At 44.6% G+C, this 22,905-nt stretch overlaps 2 protein-coding genes across 5 annotated transcripts in view; one reads left to right on the top strand and one right to left on the bottom strand.

Moving 5' to 3' along the window:
- Positions 1-17,810, bottom strand: part of NAGA (alpha-N-acetylgalactosaminidase) — a 33,753-nt gene extending 15,943 nt beyond the window's left edge. The window contains exons 1-2 of one of the 4 annotated variants that reach the window (XM_073542871.1): positions 17,638-17,810; positions 10,951-11,121 (exon numbers count right to left, since the gene is read on the bottom strand). In XM_073542871.1, coding sequence (XP_073398972.1) covers positions 10,951-11,121; positions 17,638-17,795 — 329 coding nt within the window. In that variant the 5' untranslated portion in view covers positions 17,796-17,810. Of the gene's footprint in view, positions 1-649; positions 900-10,950; positions 11,122-11,970; positions 11,992-14,524; positions 14,617-17,637 lie in introns of those variants that run through there. The other 3 variants (XM_073542872.1, XM_073542873.1, XM_073542874.1) reach the window with 3 other exon arrangements.
- ZC3H7A (zinc finger CCCH-type containing 7A) overlaps positions 14,647-22,905 on the top strand; it is a 96,213-nt gene continuing 87,954 nt past the window's right edge. The window contains exon 1 of the mRNA XM_073542870.1: positions 14,647-14,741. The gene's annotated coding sequence lies outside the window, so the exon portion shown is untranslated. The remainder of the gene's footprint in view (positions 14,742-22,905) is intronic.

Raw genomic sequence — 22,905 nt, 5'->3', positions numbered from 1 at the left:
AGTCAATATCAACCCTTTAACGAGCATTATCATAAGACTTAGGATAAAAGCCAAACCAGAATCTTAAGTTGCGGACACATGTTTAAGTTTGTTACCCCCTACTCAGTGTAAAGCATGAGATCTGACCGGTAAATCCTAAGACATATGACAAGTAGACATGAGCAAATTTGTTCGGATTCGGTTCCGAATACGATCGGAATCAAATATTGTTTTTGCAATATTTGAACACAGCCGAACGTCATTAGTGTCAGTGGGAGTAGAAATTACCGAATAGGTTCGAAATCGATCACAAGACATACATTTGGCATAAACAGTGTTCAAATATGGCCCAAATATGTCAAAATTAGATTCGGAGCCAAAATCCGAACAAGTTTGCTCAAGTCTAATGACAAGGCTCATTAAAGGGTCGATATTGACTTTTAGGATTGTTACTTCCAATAGGTGTCACTAGAAGTCAAGTCCTCTACCTTTCTGAAGAGATAATTTTCATACCTAATTTCTCAGAAAAGCTTTGCATGGCCTATAAATCTCTTTACAAGGAGAAATGTTACCCTTTAGATCCTAGAAACAAAATAGGAGAGAGGAGGGGGCGCTCCTGGTGTGATACTCGGTGGTCAAGTGGAGGAGGTTGAGAACAAAGTACACTAACCTGCCGTGGTTATGCTGCCGGCATAACCACGTTTGCAGAGCCTGCAGTGCTTATCGTGCACCATTCGCCGTCCCCGCTTCCGGGTTCGGAGGTTGGCCGGTCACGTGGAACGTCACGTGATGCTGATGTCACCACAGGTCCTCCGTCTTTCAGGTCCTGCAGGATGGTTGATAGTCTGCTGGGTCTGTGCTGCACCAAGCCGCTCGCCAAGAAGGGTGTAAAATCCAAGGAAGGAAAGGTACAGCTGATTAGGGCGCTCAGACCAAGACAGACACTTTGAAGGCGGATTCGCCGCCAAAAAGCTTTGTGAGGAGATAATGACCAAGTAAAGAAGTTTCTTTTCTATCTAAAACAAGTGTCTGTCTTGGTCTGAGCGCCCTAATCAGCCGTACCTTTCTTTCCTTACCCTTTAAATCCTGATTATTTTTAAGGTCCTAGGAAGGAATAAATCATGCGCCAGTCCTTTGCTTTGGCCCCACATGTATTTATCCATATAAATGAGATCCCTCTGAGGCGTCTTTTTTAGAATTTAAACAAGTTCAACTTTTCCCCAACCTCTCAACATACGAGAGGCCTCCGTCCCATGTAATAATCTAGTTGCAGCCTTTGAATTGAGTCTAATGTCCCAATATCCTTTTTAAAATGTGCATCTCAAAATTAAATCCCATACTCAACATGAGGCCTTACAAGCGATTTATATAGGAGTAATAATGCATTGGGATGATAAGACTTTAGCCCTTTTTATGTACCCTAAAATCTTGTCTGATGAAGAGACTGTCAAAAACTTGAAATAATAAATGCGATAATGCCGGGCATCCTACCAATATCTGTCACAGTTCTCTATACCAATGAAAAAAAAAAAAAATTGGAGAACTGATACCATCTACTTCAGTTTTCTCTTTAAAGGGAATCTGTCACCCCATTTCAGCCCTATATGCTGCAGCCACCGCCATCAGGGGCTTATCTACAGCATTCTGTAATGCTGTAGATAAGCCCCCGATGTAACCTGAAAGAGAAGAAAAACACGTTAGATTATACTCACCCTGGCGTTCGGTCCGGTCCGATGGGTGTCGCCGTCCCGTCCGGCGCCTCCCCATCTTCATACGATGAGGTCCTCCTCCTTGCTTCACCCTCGGCTCCTGCGCACGCGTACTTTATCTGCCTTGTTGAGGGCAGAGTAAAGTACTCCAGTGCGCAGGCACCGGACATCTCTGATCTTTCCTGGCGCCTGCGCACTGCAGTACTTTATCTGCCCTGTTGAGGGCAGAGTGAAGTACGCCTGCGCAGGAGCCGAGGGAGAAGCAAGGAGGAGGACATCATCTTATAAAGATGGGAGGCACCGGACCGCGACACTCACCGCCCGCGCCCCCCCGGGGGGGTGTAATCTAACGTGTTTTTCTTATCTTTCAGGTTACATCGGGGGCTTATCTACAGCATTACAGAATGCTGTAGATAAGCCCCTGATGGCGGTGGCCGCATCTTATAGGGCAAAAATGAGGTGACAAACTTTCTTTAAAGACATCTTGAAATACAGATAAGAATCCGTAAGAAAAAAAAAAAAAAAAAAAACCCACGAGAGGTAACACGATATTCTTCCATCATGATATACCCCAATTTAACTTAGAGAAAGTGCTCCATCTTGCTTTGCCGTCACCTTGTTCGGTTTTCTGCACATAGTGTAAAAGTGTTGAGTTTTCTTTCTAACTTTATAAAGCATCATTATCATCAGGTCATATGTCGATTACACAAAGGTTACCAAAATGCATCTTTTGAGACCATGACCAGAATACTGCAGTAATTACTGAAAACATTCTGCAGACCTTCCAATGGTACAGTTTCCACAACTACTGAAAGAAGGGCTGAGCTTTTCCTGAGAGCTTAAGCCCATTTCCAGCCATCATGAGACAAACACTTGCACAGACTCTTAAGGGGAATGCTACACCTAGATTGGCTGATGATAATTCATAGGTGATGCTTGTAAGGAGCACACGGGGGGGGGGTCTGCAGCACTGAGGAGAAGCAGGTGCAGTTGGAAAATGTAGTTTTAGCAGATCTGAATAAGACAGCTCATTCAACAAGAAAATGCAGTTACTGTTCCTTGTGGAAAACAAAATGCAATTGTGAGAATAACCGTTAAAATAATTACTGGCTGCGGTCTTCGGCCGTTCCCAGTGCTGCTCCAGTCTCCCTCCTTCACCATGTAGCTGCAGCTCTTTCCTCTTGGCTCACATCTCAGACCATTAGTTCATTTCTTAATTTAAAAGGGTTGTCCACTACTTTATAGTAACCCCCCATTGTATCCCCCCGGGGCCCTTAATGAATATTGTGATTACCTTGCGCTGCCAATTCTTCCTGTGAGCGGCGCTATGCAGGCAGCTGAGTCCGGGTCACGTGACCCCCAGGCTGCAGCCCCAGCTAACATCCGCCGACGTCACGTCAATTTCCCGACTCTGGAATTTGATGTGATGTCAATAGCAGGCGTGCCCCAGTCTCTGCACACTGCTGTCACTCATCAAGAGTGTCAGCAGTGCGTGGGCGGTGCTGCGGGTGTGTGTGTGTGTGTGTGTGTGTGTATATATATATATATATATATACACACAGGCATCGTCCAATGGTACTACAAGTCCCAGCAGGCGATGCCTGCTACAATGACAGTGAGTGACACATTAGCCAATGATGGGACAGTAGTAGTCCCATCATCCAGCTAATGTGTTGCATGTCAAAAACAAAACAAAACATACAGAACATACAACACAGAACAGAGTACGTACTCACCGCACACACCTAATTCCCCGCAGCCATCGATCTCCTGTGATAAACATAAAATAATAAACCAACCTATACTTACCTCTCTGCCATAGTCCAGATAATAACGAGTGTTCCACGACGATCTCCCGTGAAGAACAGCCGCATCAGCTGATGCGACCGCTCTCCAGGGGCTCCAGCACTGAAATGACAGGCAGAGGTATCCCTCCACCAGGAAAGAGGTTCCGTAACCATAACCCTAATTCTCACGCAGCAGTGCTGTAAAGTGAGACCCTGAACTCATGTAACCTCAGTGATGGACTGCAGGAGGCAGTCTCCTGTCAGTTCATCACTGGGAGGCCCTATAGAGCAGTGACATCACCTGATGTCACTGTTCTATAGGGGAGATCGTCGTGGGACCCTTGTTATTAATTGGACTGCGTCGTACAGGGAGTATACGGTTGGTTTATTATTTTTCGTTTTTTTCTAGGAGACGAGGGAGTCACTTGGATCTGAGCGTGCAATAAAAATATGAAAACCGTGTTGTGTTTTATTTCATTAAAAGACTTTATTCTTATGTGTGTTTTTAACCTTTATTAATATAAGATTAATAATGGATCGGTGTCTTATTGACGCCTCTGCATTATTAACCGGGCTTAATGTCACCTTCCAATAGCAAGGTGACATTAACCCCTTATATTACCCCATATCCCACCGCTACACGGGAGTGGGAAGAGAGAGGCTAAGTGCCAGAATTGGCGCATCTTAGAGATGCGCCATTTCTGGGGTGGCTACGGGCTGGTATTTGTAGCCGGGGGGGGGCCCCAATATCTATGGCCCCTTCCTAGGCTATGAATATCAGCCCGCAGCTGTCTGTGTAGCCTTTCAGGCTATAAAATATAGGGGGACCCCCACGTCATTTTTTTTTTGGGGGGGGTCCCTCTATTTTAATAGCCAGTAAAGGCTATGCAGACAGCTGCGGGCTGATATTCATAGCCTGGGAAGGGGCCATGGGTATTACCCCCTTCCCAGGCTACGAATATTGGCCCCCGGCCGTCGGCTTTCCCCCTCTGGTGCAGAAAGTTGCGCGGGAGCCCATTTTTTTAATATGGCTATATATCTATAGATATATCTATGACAATCTATGGATAGATCTATAGATCTATCTATCCATCCATCCGTCCTTCTATCCATCCATCATAATAATAATACATTTTATTTCTATAGCGCTGACATATTCCTCAGCACTTTACATTTCAGAGGGGACTTGTACAGACAATATACATTACAGCATAACAATAATCACATAGATTATAACAGATACCAAGAGGAATGAGGGCCCTGCTCGCAAGCTTACAATCTATGAGGAAAAAAGGGGAGACACAAAAGGTGGGTGGTAACAGTTGCCCTGATTGTATGGGCCAGCCATAATGTTAAGTGTGTAACAGTACGGATGCAGAGGGCTAATGGAAGCATAAAGCATGTGGGAACATGATGCGGGGAACCTTGTTATGGTAATACTTTTGGCTGTGCCACACAGGGATAGATTAGGTTAATATGTTGAGGCGATAGGCCAGTCTGAATAAATGCGTTTTCAGGGCACGCTTAAAATTGTGGGGGTTGGGGACTAATCGTTTTGACCTGGGAAGTGCATTCCAAATAATTGGCGCAGCACGTGTATAGTCTTGAAGACGGTAGTGGGAGGTTCTGATTATTGAGGATGCTAACCTCAGGTCATCAGCAGAACGGAGGGCACGGGTAGGATGGTATACTGAAACAAGGTAGGAGATGTAGGGTGGTGCTGAGCCATGGAGGGCTTTGTGGGTGAGGGTAATAAGTTTGTACTGGATTCTGGAGTGGATGGGTAGCCAGTGTAATGACTGGCACAAGGTAGAGGCATCGGTGTAATGATTGGCGAGGAATATGATCCTGGCAGCTGCATTCAAGACAGATTGGAGGGGGGAGAGTTTGGTAAGAGGGAGACTTATTAGAAGAGAGTTACAATAGTCGAGACGAGAATGAATAAAAGAAAGAGTCAGAGTTTTTGCGGAGTCAAAAGTAAGAAAAGGTCGAATTCTAGAAATGTTTTTGAGGTGCAGATAACAAGAGCGAGCCAGTGATCGGATGTGGGGGACAAAGGAAAGCTCAAAGTCAAGTATGACCCCAAGACAGCGGGCATGTTGCTGGGGAGTAATAGTAGAACCACACACGGAAATGGCAATGTCGGGTATAGGTACATTAGTAGCGGGAGGAAGCACAAGGAGTTCAGTCCATCCATCCATCCTTCTAGCCATCCATCCTTCTAGCCATCCATCCATCCATCCATCCAGCCATCCATCCATCCTTCTTTCCATCCATCCTTCTTTCCATCCATCCATCCATCCATCTGTGTGTGTGTAATGGAGTGTGGATTGGACAAATGTAAAAGAGGAGGTTGGACAGAAATGACATCACAAAACTTTTTTTTTTTTTTGTTAAATTACATATCTTTAGCTTACAAAAACGCAGACAAATCCGCAGGCAAAACCACACTGAAAAACTGCATCAAATCAACGGCAAAAACGCATCAAAAACACACCTGCGTTTTCTGCCAAGACCTGCGTTTTTTGTGCGGAAAAATCTGCAGGAGAATCCGCAACGTGTGCACATACCCTTAAGGCTTTCAGCATTATTTTTTAAAAAAGAGTGTCTGTCTTTGTGCACGCTCGTGTGTGTGCTCATAATGCTTGCAATGTGTTTTAGGCTATGTGTACACGTTGCGGATTCTGCTGCAAATTTTTCTGCGCGGATCTTGCTAAATCCGCAGGTAAAATGACCTGCGTTTTACCTGCGGATTTCACCTGCCGAATCCGCACAAAGAATTGATGTGCACAGCGGTTTTTGTTTTACATTGAAATTATGGTACTGTACACCGCAGCAGAATCCACAACGTGTGCACACACCCTAATAAGATGCTTCAGATTGAAGATAGAGGAGGGAGAGAAGGGAGGGGTTTGGGGGTGTTTTGGAGTGGGTGTGATTGTTGCTGGCTTAGGCCAGTGCAATGCATCATGGAACTTGTAGTATTAGAGCACAATAAGTCAGGAGAAAGGAAGTTGTCGATTAACCCCATGAGAGCTGGAGCCAGCACTGAAAATGTGCAGCGAGAGGATGATAAAAGGTAATATTGCTCAAATAAACACAGTGGATGTTTTTAGTGGCACTTAATAGCAAGATTTATGAACACAAAAAAAAAAACAAAAAAAAAAAAAAACACGTTATAGTAGTGGACAACTTCTTTAATTTAAGTTTACAAGAGCCTGTTTCTGAGTCTGATAGACTTACATTCAGAAAGTGACTTGTGGCCCACACACACACAAACACTGTGCTAGCTGGTTGGTCACAAGTGCGATCACATGATGCACTGTATTTTGGAGAAAGGAAAAGTACCGTATTTTTCGGACTATAAGACGCACCCCAATTTTCAGAAGGAAAATAGGGAAAAAAAATAATAATGTGTCAAATGGGGGTCCGTCTTACAGTCCGAATTCAGCTTACCTGGGAAGGGATCCGGCACAGGTGGAGGAGTAGTCACAGGGGTCATTCAGTGGTCCAGGTTCGTGCGGTGGCGGCTCTGTGCTGGGGCAGGTTGGTTGTGCTGGAGCAGCTGGGCTGTACTGGGGCAGGTGGGCTGTGGCAGCTGTGCTGTGCTGGAGCAGGTGGGCTCTGTGGGGTGAGGGTGGCGGCTCTCTGTGCTCCGATGCAGGGATCTTGGGGGATGAGATTCAAATCTCGGCAACGAGATCTCGTCCCCCGAGATCTCGGGACGAGATCTGAACCTGCGCATGCGCCATCCCCGGACCGGCAGCCATCTTCCCGGCATCCATGTTCCCGGAGGCCACCGCAACATGGCGGTGGCCAGCAAGGAATGTGCGGGGGCCTCTGGGCTTGGAGGAAATGCCGGCGGAGCCGCTGCCCCTGCACCGGAGCACATAGAGCCGCTACCCCTGCAGCAGAGCACTGCCCGCTGCCACCACCGCACTACAGAGCCCCGCGGCACCCGCACCAGCCTCCGGAGGTTAGTATATTTCGACCATAAGACGCACCCCCCACTTTCCCCAAAAATTTTGGGGGAAAAAAGTGCGTCTTATGGTCCGAAAAATATGGTACTTTGAAGATCAAACCGGGGATCATAGCCGGAAACAAGACTTGTCCAGCTCTACCTCAGATGACTTTTTTCAGGGCAGGAATGAATGACTTGTCAAGCACATAGAGCAGCACTAGAATAAGCCATCATCAATGTATATATTCTAAGAAACGCCAAATCTGATATTTGCAGCAAAAATCAGATGACAGGTTTCCTTTAACCCCTTTACTACCAAGGCCAAGGCCCCTTTACTACCAAGGCACGTTAACTCCCAGGCCAATTTTTGCAATTCTGACCACTGTCCCTTTATGCGGTAATAACTCAGGAACGCTTCTACGGATCTAGGCGATTCTGAGACTGTTTTATCGTGACATATTTTACTTCACTTTAGTGGTAAAATTTTTTCGCTATAATTTGCGTTTATTTATGAAAAAAAACGGAGATATGGCGAAAATTTTGCAATTTTCAAATTTTGAACCAGAGAGTTATGTGACACAAAATAGTTAATAAATAACATTTCCCACATGTCTACTTTACATCAGCACAATTTTGGAAACAATTTTTTTTTTTTTTTTTTGTTAGGAAGTTATAAGGGTTAAAAGTTGACCAGCAATTTCTCATTTTTACAACACCATTTTATTTTTCGGGACCACATCACATTTGAAGTCACTTTGAGTGGTCTATAGGATAGAAAATACCCAAAAGTGACACCATTCTAAAAACTGCACGCCTCAAGGTGCTCAAAACCAGATTCAAGAAGTTTATTAACCCTTCAATTAACCCTTCAGGTGCGTCACAGGAATTTTTTGAATGCTTAAAAAAAAAAAAAAAAAGTACATTTAACTTTTTTTCACAAAAAAAAAAATACTTCAGGTTCAATTTTTTTATTTTACCAAGCGTTACGCTTAGGAGAAATTAGACTGGAAAAGTTATTGTGCAATTTGTCCTGAGTACGCTGATACCTGATATGTGGGGGGGGGGGGGACCACTGTTTGGGCGCATGGCAGAGCTCAGAAGGGAAGGAGCGCCGCTTGACTTTTTCACTGCAAAATTGGCTGGAATTCAGATCCGATGCCATGTCACGTTTGGAGAGCTCCTGATGTGCCTAAACAGTGGAAACCCCCACAAGTGACCCATTTTGGAAATTAGACCCCCAAGGAACTTATCTAGATATGTGGGGAGCACTTTGAACCCCCAAGGGCTTCACAGAAGTTTATAACGTACAGCCGTACAATTTAAAAAAAGTCATTTTCTCCACGAAAATGATCTTTTCACCCCCAATTTTTATTTTCCCAAGGGTAATAGGACCCCAAAAGTTATCGTGCAATTTGTCCTGAGTACGCTGATACTCCATATGTGGGGGTAAACCACTATTTGGGCAAAAGGCAGAGCTCGGAAGGGAAGCAGCGCCATTTGACTTTTTTGGCTGGAATTGAGATCGGACACCATGTTGTGTTTGGAGAGCCCCCGATGTACCAAAACAGTGGAAACCCCCCAATTCTAACTCCAATCCTAACCCCAACACACCCCTAGCCCTATTGGGAAATAAATGCATTTTCTTTTAATTTTATTATTTTTCCCTAACTAAGGGGGTGATAACAGGGGGTTTGATTTACTATTTATGGCGGTTTTTATGTTTGGCAGCTGTCACACGCTAAAAGACACTTTTTATTGTAAAAAAAAAGTTTTTGCACCACCACATTTTGAGAGCTATAATTTTTTCATATATTGACCCACCGAGTCATGTGAGGTCTTATTTTTTGCTGGACGAGTTGACGTTTTTATTGGTACCATTTTAGGGCACCTGATATTTTTTGATCGCTTTTTATTCCGATTTTTGGGATGCAGAATGAACAAAAACCAGCATTTCGTGAATTTCTTTTGGGGGGTGCATTTGCACCGTTCCCCGTCCGGTAAAATTGATAAAGCGGTTTATTCTTCGGGTCAGTACGGTTACAGCGATACCTCATTTATGTTGTTTTTTTCATGTTTTGGCGCTTTTACGCCATGAAAACAATTTTATATAAAAAATAATTAATTTTGCATCGCTTTATTCTGCGAGCTATAACTTTTTTATTTTTTCGCTGATGATGCTGTGTGGCGGCTCATTTTTTGCGGGACAAGATGACGTTTTCAGCGGTACCATGGATATTTATATGCGTCTTTTTGATCGTGCGTTATTGCACTTTTTGTTCGGTGGTATGATGATAAAGCATTGTTTTTTGCTTTGTTTTTTATTTTTTAAGGGGTTAACTAATGGGACAGTTTTATAGGACGGGTCGTTACGGACGCAGCGATACAAAATATGTGTACTTATATTGTTTTGATTTTTTTTTATTTTCAAAAAATGAATTTATTAGGGAAGATTGTTTTTTTTTTTTTTAAATTTATTTAGCGTTTATTTTTACACTTTTTTTCTTTTTTTTTTTTTACTTTATTACACTGTCCCAGGGGGGACATAGCTGTCATGTGACAGATTGCTGATCTGTCGCATCACAGATCGCTGTGACAGATCAGCGATCTGACACAGGCGCTGCACAGACTTCCTCATGCCTGCGCTCAGCTGGCAGTGAGGAAGCGAGCTCCCTGCAGGCCCCCGCCGCCATATTGGATCCAGGGACCTGCAGGGTCCGGGGGTCTCAGGGAACCACGGAGGGAGCCCCCTCCCTACGCGCTTCTCTCCTATGTCCCCGGTACACCGCGATCATGTTTGATCGCGGTGTGCCAGGGGTTAATGTGCCGGGGGCGGTCCGTGACCGCTCCTGACACACAGTGCTGGGTGTCAGCTGTGATAAGAAGCTGACACTCGGCCGCGATCAGCGGTGCTCCCCACGGGGGGCACCCCTGATCGCTAAGACGTATATTCCGTCCTTGGGAATTAGGTCCCAGGTCACATGGACGTAATAGTTCGTCTAATATAGGAAAGGAGTTAAAAGGGTTTTCCCAACTTAGTTATCCCTTATTTACAGGACAGATGATAACTTGCTGGATGTTTCAAAGCTGGAACCACTGCTGATCCCTAGTAGGAGGCCTTGAAGTGCCCCACTTGATTGCAGTGACTACCGTGCATGCGCACCCCTGCACAGGTCATTGTGTTTGGTACTCTTGAGACTTAGTACAGCATGTGTGACCATAGAAAAAAAAAAAGCAAGTCAGAACTCTGTTGTCAGGATCAGTGGGGGTCCTAATGGTGGGACCTCCTGCAATTAAAGTTATCGCCTATTTTGATCCATGGTAACCTCTTTAAAACTATGTTGTTTCAAAATGTTGCACCATTCTAAAGTATAACATAGTTTGCTAGGATCCTGGCAGCAGTCATTGAAGCGCACCGTCTGCACTAAGGCTAGCTTTACTTTGGTGACAGTTTCCTTTTGCTAATAACTGAAGTTGAAAAGCAATAAAATCACATACAGTTCACAATCAGACTTACCCTATACAATTATCTGGGTCAGTTTCACAATCGATGTTGCATCTGTAGCGCTCCCACGTCATCCAGCCCATGGGGGGCGTCCTGACTAATCCATTTTCCAAAGATGAGACAAGCGACAACAGGGCAAAGGCTATGCCCACGAATAGAAGATGCATTTTGGCCACTTGTATCCTATAAAAGTAGAACATTTTATGAATGATTTAAGAAGAAATGTATTATATAGTTCATACTAAGTTACCACTTGGTTGTATTGTGGCTTAGGCTAGCTACAAACGGCATTTCTGCCCACAGTCGGGCACATACGTTCAGGAGGTTTGCCCCCAACAGTGTGCACTGCCAGGATGAATGCCGGGGCATCACTCACCATAGAGGCCCACTGTAAAAAGAAAAACATATCGCATGGTTTACATTTGTGGCAGTGTATAGTACAGTCTTTCCTATGCAGTTAAACTGTATGCCAGCACATACCGGTCAGATGGAGACCAAAAGAACACACTTTTTGGCCTCTGTCTGGCGCATGGGGGCTTATGGGAATGTTCCCGTAAACGTCCGGAATAGTTCCTAATATATACTGCATGCTAAGTGCCCAGACAGTGTGCACCTAATCTAAAAAAGGTATAAGAGGAGCCACAAGACGTTTCTGGAGCCATAACACAACACACCACTGATACTTGATGCACACCAATGGCTTATAGCTTCCATTACATGCAATAGAGGTGTCATTTTAGCTCAAAAAAAAAAAAAAAAAAAAAAAATTGCAGGTTGCAGCCCTATTGTTTCTGTCAAATAGGATGGGACTCACAATGGAGGCTCCATGGTAAAAGTCCAGCATCACAATAATATTCTTGGTCAGATTATTAGTGCTCAGGACTTTACCTGTTTACAATTGACCTCTCAGATGCCCAACCATTGTATAGTCTTACTAACTTTGGAGGAAAACCTGATATACAGGTTGTTGGTCTCCAAGATTTAGAGAGATGAAGTCACCATTCAGCTGTCATTCCCAACACAAAAACCTACCGATATACAGCTGCTACAGTCACGAGACATCACATTTTCTAATCTGGTTCTCGCACTGTCGGATGTTGACCGAGCTCAATCCGGCTCTGGTCAAGGTGTGGCTCATGGAAACTTCAGACATTGAAAACTTTAGCAGAATATATAGCTTTACCTTTCATTCACATGGAATATATAGGTGTTAAATTTAGCATCCATCTTATATCTGGGTTTTTCTCTGCCTTTGTGCAATGAAAAAAAACAAAAATTTATGATTTGAATAGGAGGCCGCGGCCACCATCAGAAGATGGAGCAGCTCGGAAATTGAGCATTTCCAATATAGAGAGCTGCTGATTGGACATGGACCTAAGGAAAGGTCATCAATAATAGAGTAGTGGACAACTTCTTTCAATTAAGTATGCTCAGCTTTTATTTTTCATGACATATAGAAAATATACCGGTCACTATAATTATTATGCTTACTAATATAGCACCATTAATTCCACACTGCATTACAGACATCAGCATCCCTGTCCACACTGGGGCTCACAATCTACATTCCCTATCTGTATGTCTTTGGAGTGTGGGAGGAAACCAGAGAACCCAGAGGAAACCCATACAAACACGGGGGGAACATTCAAACTCCATGTAGATGTTGTCCTTGGTGGGATTTGACCCCAAGGCTACAAAGCAACAGTGTTAGTCACTGAGCCACTATGCTGCACTTTATTCAAGAAATAAGCACTATAATGAGGTCACAAATTCGGCTGAGGTAATTTCAGGCCAAGGGCACTATATGCTTTTCTACTGTGTGTAAGGTGGCAGTTGGACAGATCGTGGATAGGAGGTATGTATTCCCGAGGTGCTAAGCCTCGGTGATGTAGTGCTTGGAGAAGCAGGCTCCAGCACACTTAGTGCTGAGAGGTGTTTTAATGGGCCCGGATTATGGGTCCGGGTTTTACGAGCAGCTGAAAGAGCTGGGTGGAATCAGCTGCTCACTCATCTCCAGGCCAGGTCTTGGATGGTCTGATTTAAGGCAGCTGGTGCTGTCTCACTTTGTGTGTGTGCAAGGTGAGGAGGCCTTGTATGTGCAGCACAGACCCTCTACTCTACAGCTGCATGTATTTCTATGCAGCTGAACGCTCCGATCCGAGTGCCGGCAGCAGTGCCGGGTATTGACGTGCGAGACTCGTCCGAGTTTCTCGCAAGTCTGACTGCGGCCTAAATATCCAAATGGCAGAAAGAAGGTTCCCACCCCTGAACAAAGGGTACATGCATTTGATCAGTATTTACAGCAGATTTTTCTGCTGAAAATACTGCAGCATTTGCAGGAAAAACACTGTGTAAAATATGCACACTTTGCTACCTTTTTTTCCCCTATTAATTTGAATGAGTGAAAAGCGCTGGAAAAATAGACATGCTACAGACTTAAAAACTGCTTCAAACAGTGACTACAGCCCAACCACGCACAAGGCATGACATCCCCACAGCTCCCCCACGTACAGCCCGGCGGCCCCCGCAGCTCCTCCACGTACAGCCCGGTGGCCCCCCGCAGCTCCTCCACGTACAGCCCGGCGGCCCCCGCAGCTCCCCCACGTACAGCCCGGCGGCCCCCGCAGCTCCCCCACGTACAGCCCGGCGGCCCCCGCAGCTCCTCCACGTACAGCCCGGCGGCCCCCCGCAGCTCCTCCACGTACAGCCCGGCGGCCCCCGCAGCTCCTCCACGTACAGCCCGGCGGCCCCCGCAGCTCCCCCATGTACAGCCCGGCGGCCCCCGCAGCTCCTTCACGTACAGCCCGGCGGCCCTCGCAGCTCCCCCACGTACAGCCTGGCGGCCCCCGCAGCTCCTCCACAACACACTCAACATTATGAAGTCATCATAGCCCCTCTTCTCTCAAAAATTCCGGCCTGCATGTATGTATGTATGTATGTGTATATATATATATATATATATATATTTGTTTGTGTTCCCTTTATGTATATAACAATCCTGGTTTCCTGACCTCAGTAGACTCCAACAAGCTGGAAGTTGTCTGCATCCTCACAGAGCAAGTGACTGAGCAGGGAGCCGAAGTATCTGTGCTCCGCTACAGATGGTAACAGTATCGGTATCTTGAGGATGCTGATAATGTTAAGGCTGTGTGCCCACGTTATGCGTTTTTTTTCGCGTTTTTACCAGATAAAACGCTTAAAAAAAAAAAATGCTCAATAGAAGAATCCCATTCATTTTAATGCATTTTAGATTTTTTGTGCATATTGATATGTTTTTCCGCTAAAAAAACCGTTTCACGGTAAAAAACGCAGCATGCTTATTAATTTTGCGGAAAAGTCTGCGTTTTTAGCTATTTTCTGTGTGTCTGGGGACGCTCGGAAAAAACGCATAAAAAACGTGCGTTTTTTGAGCAAAAGCGCGTTTTCTGGGAAGGAGTCCGGTTTTCATGCAGAAATTTTCTGCATACGTGGGCACATAGCCTAAGTTTTGCAGGACAATTCAGGCCACAGCTGGATAGGCCCTGCTTCTAGGGAATGGCAAAATCACCTCAGACCACCACCTGGGGCAATAAACTTTTTATCTCACCTAATGGCAGAAGCTGGTTGGGGCGGGACAGTTCACTTCCAGGTCCTCAGCCTCACGCTGTGCTCTCCACCTAGCACCATTCTCAAGTGTTGTCCAGTACCTTATATTGATGGGCTATTCTTTGGAAAAGTCATAATATCAGATCGTGGTGGTGCAACACCTGGCACCCCAACAATCAGCTGTTCTCAGTGCTGGCACCGGATGGACTTTAGAGATGGTAAATATTAGGCAATGCTTACGCACTGCAGAAAAAATAAATAAATCAGTATACATTTTAGGGCTTTCTGAGAAGAGCTAATGGTTTTAAAACGGCACTCCTCCATTGATATCTCTTGTTGTTCTCTTTGGCTACTTTCACACTTGCGTCGGTACGGGCCCGTCGCAATGCGTCGGGCCGACGCACGTTGTGAAAGTTTTGCACAACGGGGGCAGCGGATGCAGTTTTTCACCGCATCCGCTGCCCCATTGTAATGTCCAGGGAGGAGGGGGCGGAGATTCGGCCGCGCATGCACGGTCGAAAATGGCGGACACGACGCTCAAAAAAGTTACATGTAACTTTTTTTTGTGCGTCGCGGCCGCCAAAACACGACGCATCCGTCACACGATGGATGCGACGTGTGGCAATGTGTCGCAATGCGTTGCTAATGCAAGTCTATGGAGAAAAAACGCATCCTGCAGGCAACTTTGCAGGATGCGTTTTTTCTCCAAAACGGCGCATTGCGACGTACGTCACACGACGCTAGTGTGAAAGTAGCCTATGTCAGCAATCACACGTGCATGTGTAATGAGTGCAGTAACGTACCGCACTCGCCGGTCACAGTCCTCTGATTTTCAGCAGCACTCCTGTTTGGTATCACGCGATCGCACTTGTAAGGCTGAGGTCAGACTTGTGAGAAACTCTGACGAGTCCCGCACTGCCGCCGGCACTCGGATTGGAGCGTTCAGCTGCATGCATTTCTATGCAGCTGAATGCTCCGGTCCCGAGTGTCGGGTACTGACGTGCGAGACTCGTCAGAGTTTCTTGCAAGTCTGACTCTGGCCTAACCGGTCGGATCAACAATTACTTTCTCAATATAAGGCTTTATTCACACTTCCATTTTTTTTTTTTTCGATCAGTATTTGTATGCCAAAACCAGGAGCGTCTACAAAACACAGGACAGATGTCAGTCTGTCGTTTATAGTTTTTCTTTGCAAGTAGAGTTGAGCGAAACAGGTCGGTCAGATTCAAAAGTCGCCGACATTCGCCAAAGTCAGGTTTCATGAAACGAAACCCGACCACAGTGTGAAGTTGGCCATGCGGTCGGCGGCCCAAGCGTCAAAGTCGGGTTTCGCCGAATGCTTGCACGTGACTTTTTTCAGCCAATGAGAGAAGCGGAGCTGGAGCGTAGCGTAGTGGGAGCGTAGCTGGAGTGGGAGTGAGGAAGAGAGAGAGAGATTTTGCTGCCTCTACGGTTAAAATTCATGCCAGGTGTGTTTACAGTCCTCCACTCACTGCCGACTTTTCTCCCCATTGACTTGCATTGGGTTTCGTGTTTCCCGACTTTTCCCGATAGTCGGCCGATTTCGTTCGACTCGACTTTTGAGAAAGTCGGGTTTCATGAAACCCGACTCGACCCTAAAAAAGGCAAAGTCGCTCATCTCTATTTGCAAGTTCCACTTCCGGTTCTGGCATACAAACGCTGATGAGAAATACTGACCAAATACAGACGTGTGAATGAAGACATAGACTCATTCTGACTCTCACAGACGTATTTTGAGAAGTCACAGATGGTGACGAGTGCGTACCGTATATTACACTTAGGCTAGTTTCACATTTGCGCTTTATAGTGCAGTGACGGCCTGCGCACGGCCGCCGCTAAGCCCCGCCCCCTGCCCGCCCCTTCCGGTCATCGCCGCCTTCTAGCGCACATGGGCGCTTGCGATCTGCGCACCCTATCTTTAGCATAGGGTGCGCAGATCGTGCGCTGGCCGTGCGCTAGCAGGATTTTGCCGTGCGCTGCGCACTTTTGAAGGTGCGCCCGTGTGCGCCGAACGCAGCATGTTGCATTGCACTGTTAAGTTGGGGGCTGATGCTATAAGGGAACGTTCACATGTGGCGATATTGCTGCATTTTACAGTAGCGGCAACGTCTGAGATTTCAGAAGTCTCATGCACACACATCGGTTTTTTCCCTTTGGCCTCGGTATTTTGTGCTCGGCTTTTCCAGAATAGCGCATGCCACTTCTTTCAGCGTTTTTTTACCCATTGAAAGTAATGGATGTTGGGAAAAAAAACAAAAACACCACCTCAGGTGTCAGGTTTTGCTGCGTTTTTTTGAGTGAAGACCTTATGTAGTAGAACAATTTTTTTTTTTTCAGTAGATTTTAACGGCACACACAAGAGACACATGTACCATGGCAAAAACGCAGCAAAAGACGCTGGTAAAAAAAAAACCAACAGCTTTTTCTGCAGCTTCTTTAGTGCCAAGAGAGCAGGGTTTTTTTTGGGGGGGGCAGAAAAAAAGCACCAAAAACGCCACGTACGAACATAGCCGGAGCTTGTTAACGCTCTTGGAAAATAACCGCCGTGTTTTACAGTACCAGCAATGTGAATGGGATTCCCGAGGTCACACACTGCTTATTTTTTTTTTCCTTACTGGAGCATTTCTTTGAAATCTACAGCATTTTTTTTTTGTCCATTTAAATGAATGGGAGTGAAAAAAAAATGAAAGAAAAAAAAAAGCGAAAGAAAAATGTATAAAAAAAAAAAAGTGTATAGATTTTGTGCGGTTTTCCGGCCAACACGGAAAATGAAAAATCTGTTGTAAGTACTCAACCTGTGCAAATACAACGCCTGGAAACATCACTATAGGGAAAAAAGAATGCTAATTAGCATGGAAATAAATGTGTACACTCTCATTTGTAGCCACGGGCAATCGTGTGCCACAGATGCGCCATAGAACCAGAGCCGGTGCTAACCAGCAATACAGAGAATCACATGTTATATGAGCTCTGACAATTACCGCACTAATGTGCACTGTGCTGTATACCATTGTGTGTCCTGCAGGAAAATACTATTGTAATGCTGACAGTTCTGCATAAACAAGAAAATGATAATGTGGCAACAAGACCAACCTGCCCCCAGATCTGTGCTGCTCCCAAGTCCCAGGGACACCAATTTTGAACATCAGCAGCAGGAAGCAGGAACTGGAGGCAGCGATCACAAGACTGCAGAGCGCCTCCCATTGACATGTGTCTGCAGCTGTGTTCTCTCTGTGAGCCACTAGTGCCATCTGCTGTCTGTAGCATCTAATTACACCCAATCGTTGTCAGGGTTCGTTCACGCGTGTGTACAAGTGCAATCCGACCAAAAAAAAAAATTGCTCTAGGACCAGTGAGGCAGTGCAAATGTTTTCTCAGCACGCTGAGGTTTCACGCCAAAATCTGATGGGAGTGAGAAAAATCGCATGCCATGCAGACCATCAGTGAGGCTACGTTCGCACGTCGCGTTTTTTACGCGGCGGTTTTAAACGCACGATTTTGCCGCGAAAATGCAAAAAATAAGCATTCCATGCATTCCTATGGGATTCCGCAATTCTGTGCTAATGCTGCGGTTTTGTCTGCGGCGGAATCGCTTCGCGGTAAAAAACACAGCATGCTCATTAATTTAGTGGAATCGCGGCGATCCCGCACCCATAGGATTGCATTGTTCCACTTCCTGCTTGTGGCTGTGCACACCATGCGAAAAGTAAGCAGAACATTTGCGGATGGTACCCACGGTCTGGAAGAGAGGAGACTCTCCTCCGGGCTTTGGGTACCATATCCCTGTAAAAAATAGAATTAAAATAAAAAATATTGTTATTCTCACCTTCCGGCGTCCCGCGCAGCCTTCCCGCCTCTCTCCACGCTCCCGGTCCCAGTAATCCTTTGCGAGAATGACTGCGATGACGTCGAGATCTCGCGGGAGTGCGACGTCTCTCGGTCATTCGCGCAAAGGATTACTGGGACCGGGAGCGTGGAGAGAGGCGGGAAGGCTGCGCGGGACGCCGGAAGGTGAGAATAACAATATTTTTTAAATTTTTTAAATTATTTTTTACATCCTATCTTTTACTACTGATGCTGCATAGGCGGCCTCAGTAGTAAAAAGTTGGTCACACTCGTCAAACACTATGTTTGACAAGTGCGACCAACATGTCAATCAGTTCTCCAAGCGATGCTCCAGATCGCTTGGAAAACGCTAGCATTCTGCAAGCTAATTGCGCTTGCAAAACGCTAGTTTTTCCACTGGAAAATCGCGGGAATTTAAATGCGATATTCCCGCGGAATGGAATCCGGAATTCTCGAGGTAATTTCCAGGAGAGTTCCGCTACGTGTGTACATAGCCTTGCATCTGATTTGTATGGATACATTACAGTTCTGTAGCATGTAAATGGTCCTGTAAAAGATTAATACGGTAGCTGCTGAGTAAAAAATGGATTGCAATGGATGACAAGTGAGAACAAAATCGTCCCACTTATCTGGATGAGAATGGGACCAATTTTTTTTATACGTCAATGTGAGCGAACCCTTAAGCTGATAGTCAGTACACAGCTGCCATCATTTACAGTGATTCTGATTGATCTCATATAAAGTTTAGCTGTTCTAGTCGGATATTCCTGACATTTTCTCAGTTGCATTTTACAGAAAAAGCCATGGTTTGGAAACAGCTTACAACACAGGAAAGAGATCTCATTGTTGAAAGGTATCTGTCAAGAGAAGGGCACTATTTATTTTTTTAAGGCATTAGATATGTTGTGAAGAAGGTCATCAAGAAGTGGCTTAAGTTTGGCACAACAGTGACGGTACATAGAAATGGACATCCCTCAAAAATTGAGGCAAAAACATGAAGAAAATTACTCCGAGAGGCTGCCAAAGAGGGCTGCGGCAATTTTAAAGAAGCTGCAGGAATTTCTGGCCTTTTCTAACAAAGAAAAACATCTAAGCCTGGCTTTATTTTGCTAAAACCTTCCACTGCAGATTTTGAAAAATTCTTGGTGGGAGAAAAGAAAGTGCATGCAAGTTCTATTAAGTGTTTCCTGATGGAAAACGACCCAAACTACGCACTGTTCAATCAAAAAACTACAAAAAAAAGATTCAACTAAAAACGCTCCAAAATAACTTTCAAAATTACTTAAGGAAATGCTTTACGAAACGCTAAGGCTACTTTTACACTTACCGCATTTTTTGCGGTTCGTTATTGCACCCCAATTTTGACGGCCGTATCGCCACATTTTTTGTGGTCTGCCACAATAACAGACCGCAAAAAAGTTTGCGGATCGCTGTTTTTCTTTTTTCCAATACTGTGGAAATGGTATTAGAAAAAAAAACGGTGTTCCGCAAAACTGGAAGTCATGGTGCATCGCAAGAACAAACTTTTATTTGTTTTTGCTGCCCCATTGATCTACAATGTCCATACGCCGTATAAAAGATTGAGCAGGCTTGATCTTTTATCACGGCCGCAAAAACTGCCCTTACGGCCGTATGGCACACGGCGCACCGTGAAATTTTTTCGGGCAGATTTTACAGCCCCATAGAAATCTTTTGGGGCCCCAAAATCGGCCCGCAAAAACACGGTAAGTGTAAAAGCAGCCTAAGGGTATGTTCACACAGCTTTTAAGGCAGGTGAAAATAACTTGGTTTTCAAGTGGAAACCACACCAGGAAGGAAATGCCAGCTTCTTTTTTTATCATGAAGTGTTTTTGTAAACTATTTTTATTTAATGTCTCTTGAAACATTTTGTAAACTTTTTCGTTAGTGTTTTCTGTAAACGTTTTGTGGGCATTTTTATAGCACTTTTTAGTCTTTTATAGGCAGTTTTCAGACCCTTTTCACATCTACTAAGCAATGAAGCAAAGACTAGGATTTTTTTTTGTGTGTCGGAAACACTTGCAAAAAAAAAAAAAAATAAACAATAAGCCTAAACGTTTTCTGGTTGTTTTTTTTAACCTTCCCATTGACTTCTATTGTAAAGTACAGTGCATTTTCCAAGGGGAAAACTGAAGAAGAATGGTCTGCTCACTTCTTTTACCGCCTGGCATTTTGGGATATCTGAAGCGAACTCTCAAAAGCCTGAACATATGGACAGCAAATCGTTATTACACAGAAATTAATATGAAGATTCTTTCAAGCATTTTCTAAGTGTTTTTTTTTCCAAGCGGACATAAAAAAAAAATCCAGAAAAAGCATTGTTTGAACATACCTTAAAACAGAGATGTATCTAGATTTTCTGGCACCCGGAGCAAGAATGCCGTATTCCCACATCCCACACAAACACATATGTGATTTGCACACTTAGGCCGGGGTCACACTTGCGAGTGCAATGCAAGAAACTAGTGTTGAGCTTTCCGATACCGCAAGTATCGGGTATCGGCCGATATTATCTGTATCGGAATTCCGATACTGACTTCCGATACTTTTTTCGTATCGGATACCGGAATCGAAAGTTCCCATAAAGCTATCAGCCTGCTCGATTTGATTCAGCCAATGGGAATCCTCAGAAGTGTGGGCACATCCTGTTAGGCATGTTAACTATTAGCATGGCTGTGATTGGCTGCTGAAATGACGTCATCATGATGCGCGGTTTGTGCGCATCATGATGCGCGGTCTGTGCCGACTGTGGGGGGTCTGTGCCGACTGCCGGTGGTCTGTACGGGCCTCACGGGGGCCTGTGCCGGCTGCCGGTGGTCTGTACGGGCCTGCCGGGTGCCTGTGCCGGCTGCCGGTGGTCTGTGCGGGCCTCTCAGGGGTCTGTGCAGACTGCCGGGTGCCTGTGCCGGCTGCCAGGGGTCTGTACGGGCCTGCTGGGGGCTTGTGCCGGCTGCCGGTGGTCTGTGCGGGCCTGCCGGGGGTCTTGTGTGTGTGCAGGCATCGTTCGATGGGACTACAAGTCCCATCGGGCTATGCCTGCTACACTGACAGTGATTGACACATTAGCCAATGATGGGACAGTAGTAGTCCCATCATCCGGCTAATGTGTTGAATGTAAAAAAAAAAAACATACTACGTACATACATACTACATATATACAACATACATATATACTACATACATACATATATACTACATACATACTACATACATGCTACATACATACTACATTCATACAACATACATATATAATACATACATGCTATATACATACTACATACATACTACATACATACTACATTCATACAACATACATATATACTACATACATACTACATATATACAACATTCATACTACATACATGCTACATATATACAACATTCATGCAACATACATACATACATGCTACATATATACTACATTCATACAACATACCTATATGCTACATATATACTACATACAACATACTTACATACTACATACATGCTTCATATATACTATATTCATACAATATACATACTGCATACAACATACATACATACATACTACATACATGCTACATATATACTACATTCATACAACATACATATATACTACATACTACATATATACTACATACAACATCATAGTTACTACATACATGCTTCATTTCTACTACATTCATACAACATACATATATACAGTCATATGTTAAAGTTTGGGCACCCCTATTAATGTTAACCTTTTTTCTTTATAACAACTTTGGTTTTTGCAACAGCTATTTCAGTTTCATATATCTAATAACTGATGGACTCAGTTATATTTCTGGATTCAAATGAGGTTTATTGTACTAACAGAAAATGTGCAATCTGCATTTAAACAAAATTTCACCGGTGCAAAAGTATGGGCACCCATATCATTTTCTTGATTTGAACACTCCTAACTACTTTTTACTGACTTCCTGAAGCACTAAATTGGTTTTGTAACCTCATTGAGCTTTGATCTTCATAGCCAGGTGTATCAAATCATGAGAAAAGGTATTTAAAGTGGCCACTTGCAAGTAGTTCTCCTATTTGATTCTCCTATGAAGAGTGGCATCATGGGCTCCTCAAAACAACTCTCAAATGATCTGAAAACAAAGATTATTCAACATAGCTTTTCAGGGGAAGGATACAAAAAGTTGTCTCAGAGATTTAACCTGTCAGTTTCCACTGTGAGGAACATAGTAAGGAAATGGAAGAACACAGGTACAGTTCTTGTTAAGCCCAGAAGTGGCAGGCCAAGAAAAATATCAGAAAGGCAGAGAAGAAGAATGGTGAGAACAGTCAAGGACTATCCACAGACCACCTCCAAAGACCTGCAGCATCATCTTGCTGCAGATGGTGTCACTGTGCATCGGCCAACAATACAGCGCACTTTGCACAAGGAGAAGCTGTATGGGAGAGTGATGCGAAAGAAGCCGTTTTTGCAAGCACGCCACAAACAGAGTCGCCTGAGGTATGCAAAAGCACTTTTGG

Source organism: Dendrobates tinctorius, unplaced genomic scaffold (genome assembly GCF_039654945.1).
Source record: "Dendrobates tinctorius isolate UK_male_01 unplaced genomic scaffold, ASM3965494v1 ptg000129l, whole genome shotgun sequence".
NCBI classification, from domain to species: Eukaryota; Metazoa; Chordata; class Amphibia; order Anura; family Dendrobatidae; genus Dendrobates; species Dendrobates tinctorius.
The sequence above is the reverse complement of the archived record's forward strand: the minus strand, read 5'-3'. Positions and strand labels throughout refer to the sequence as shown.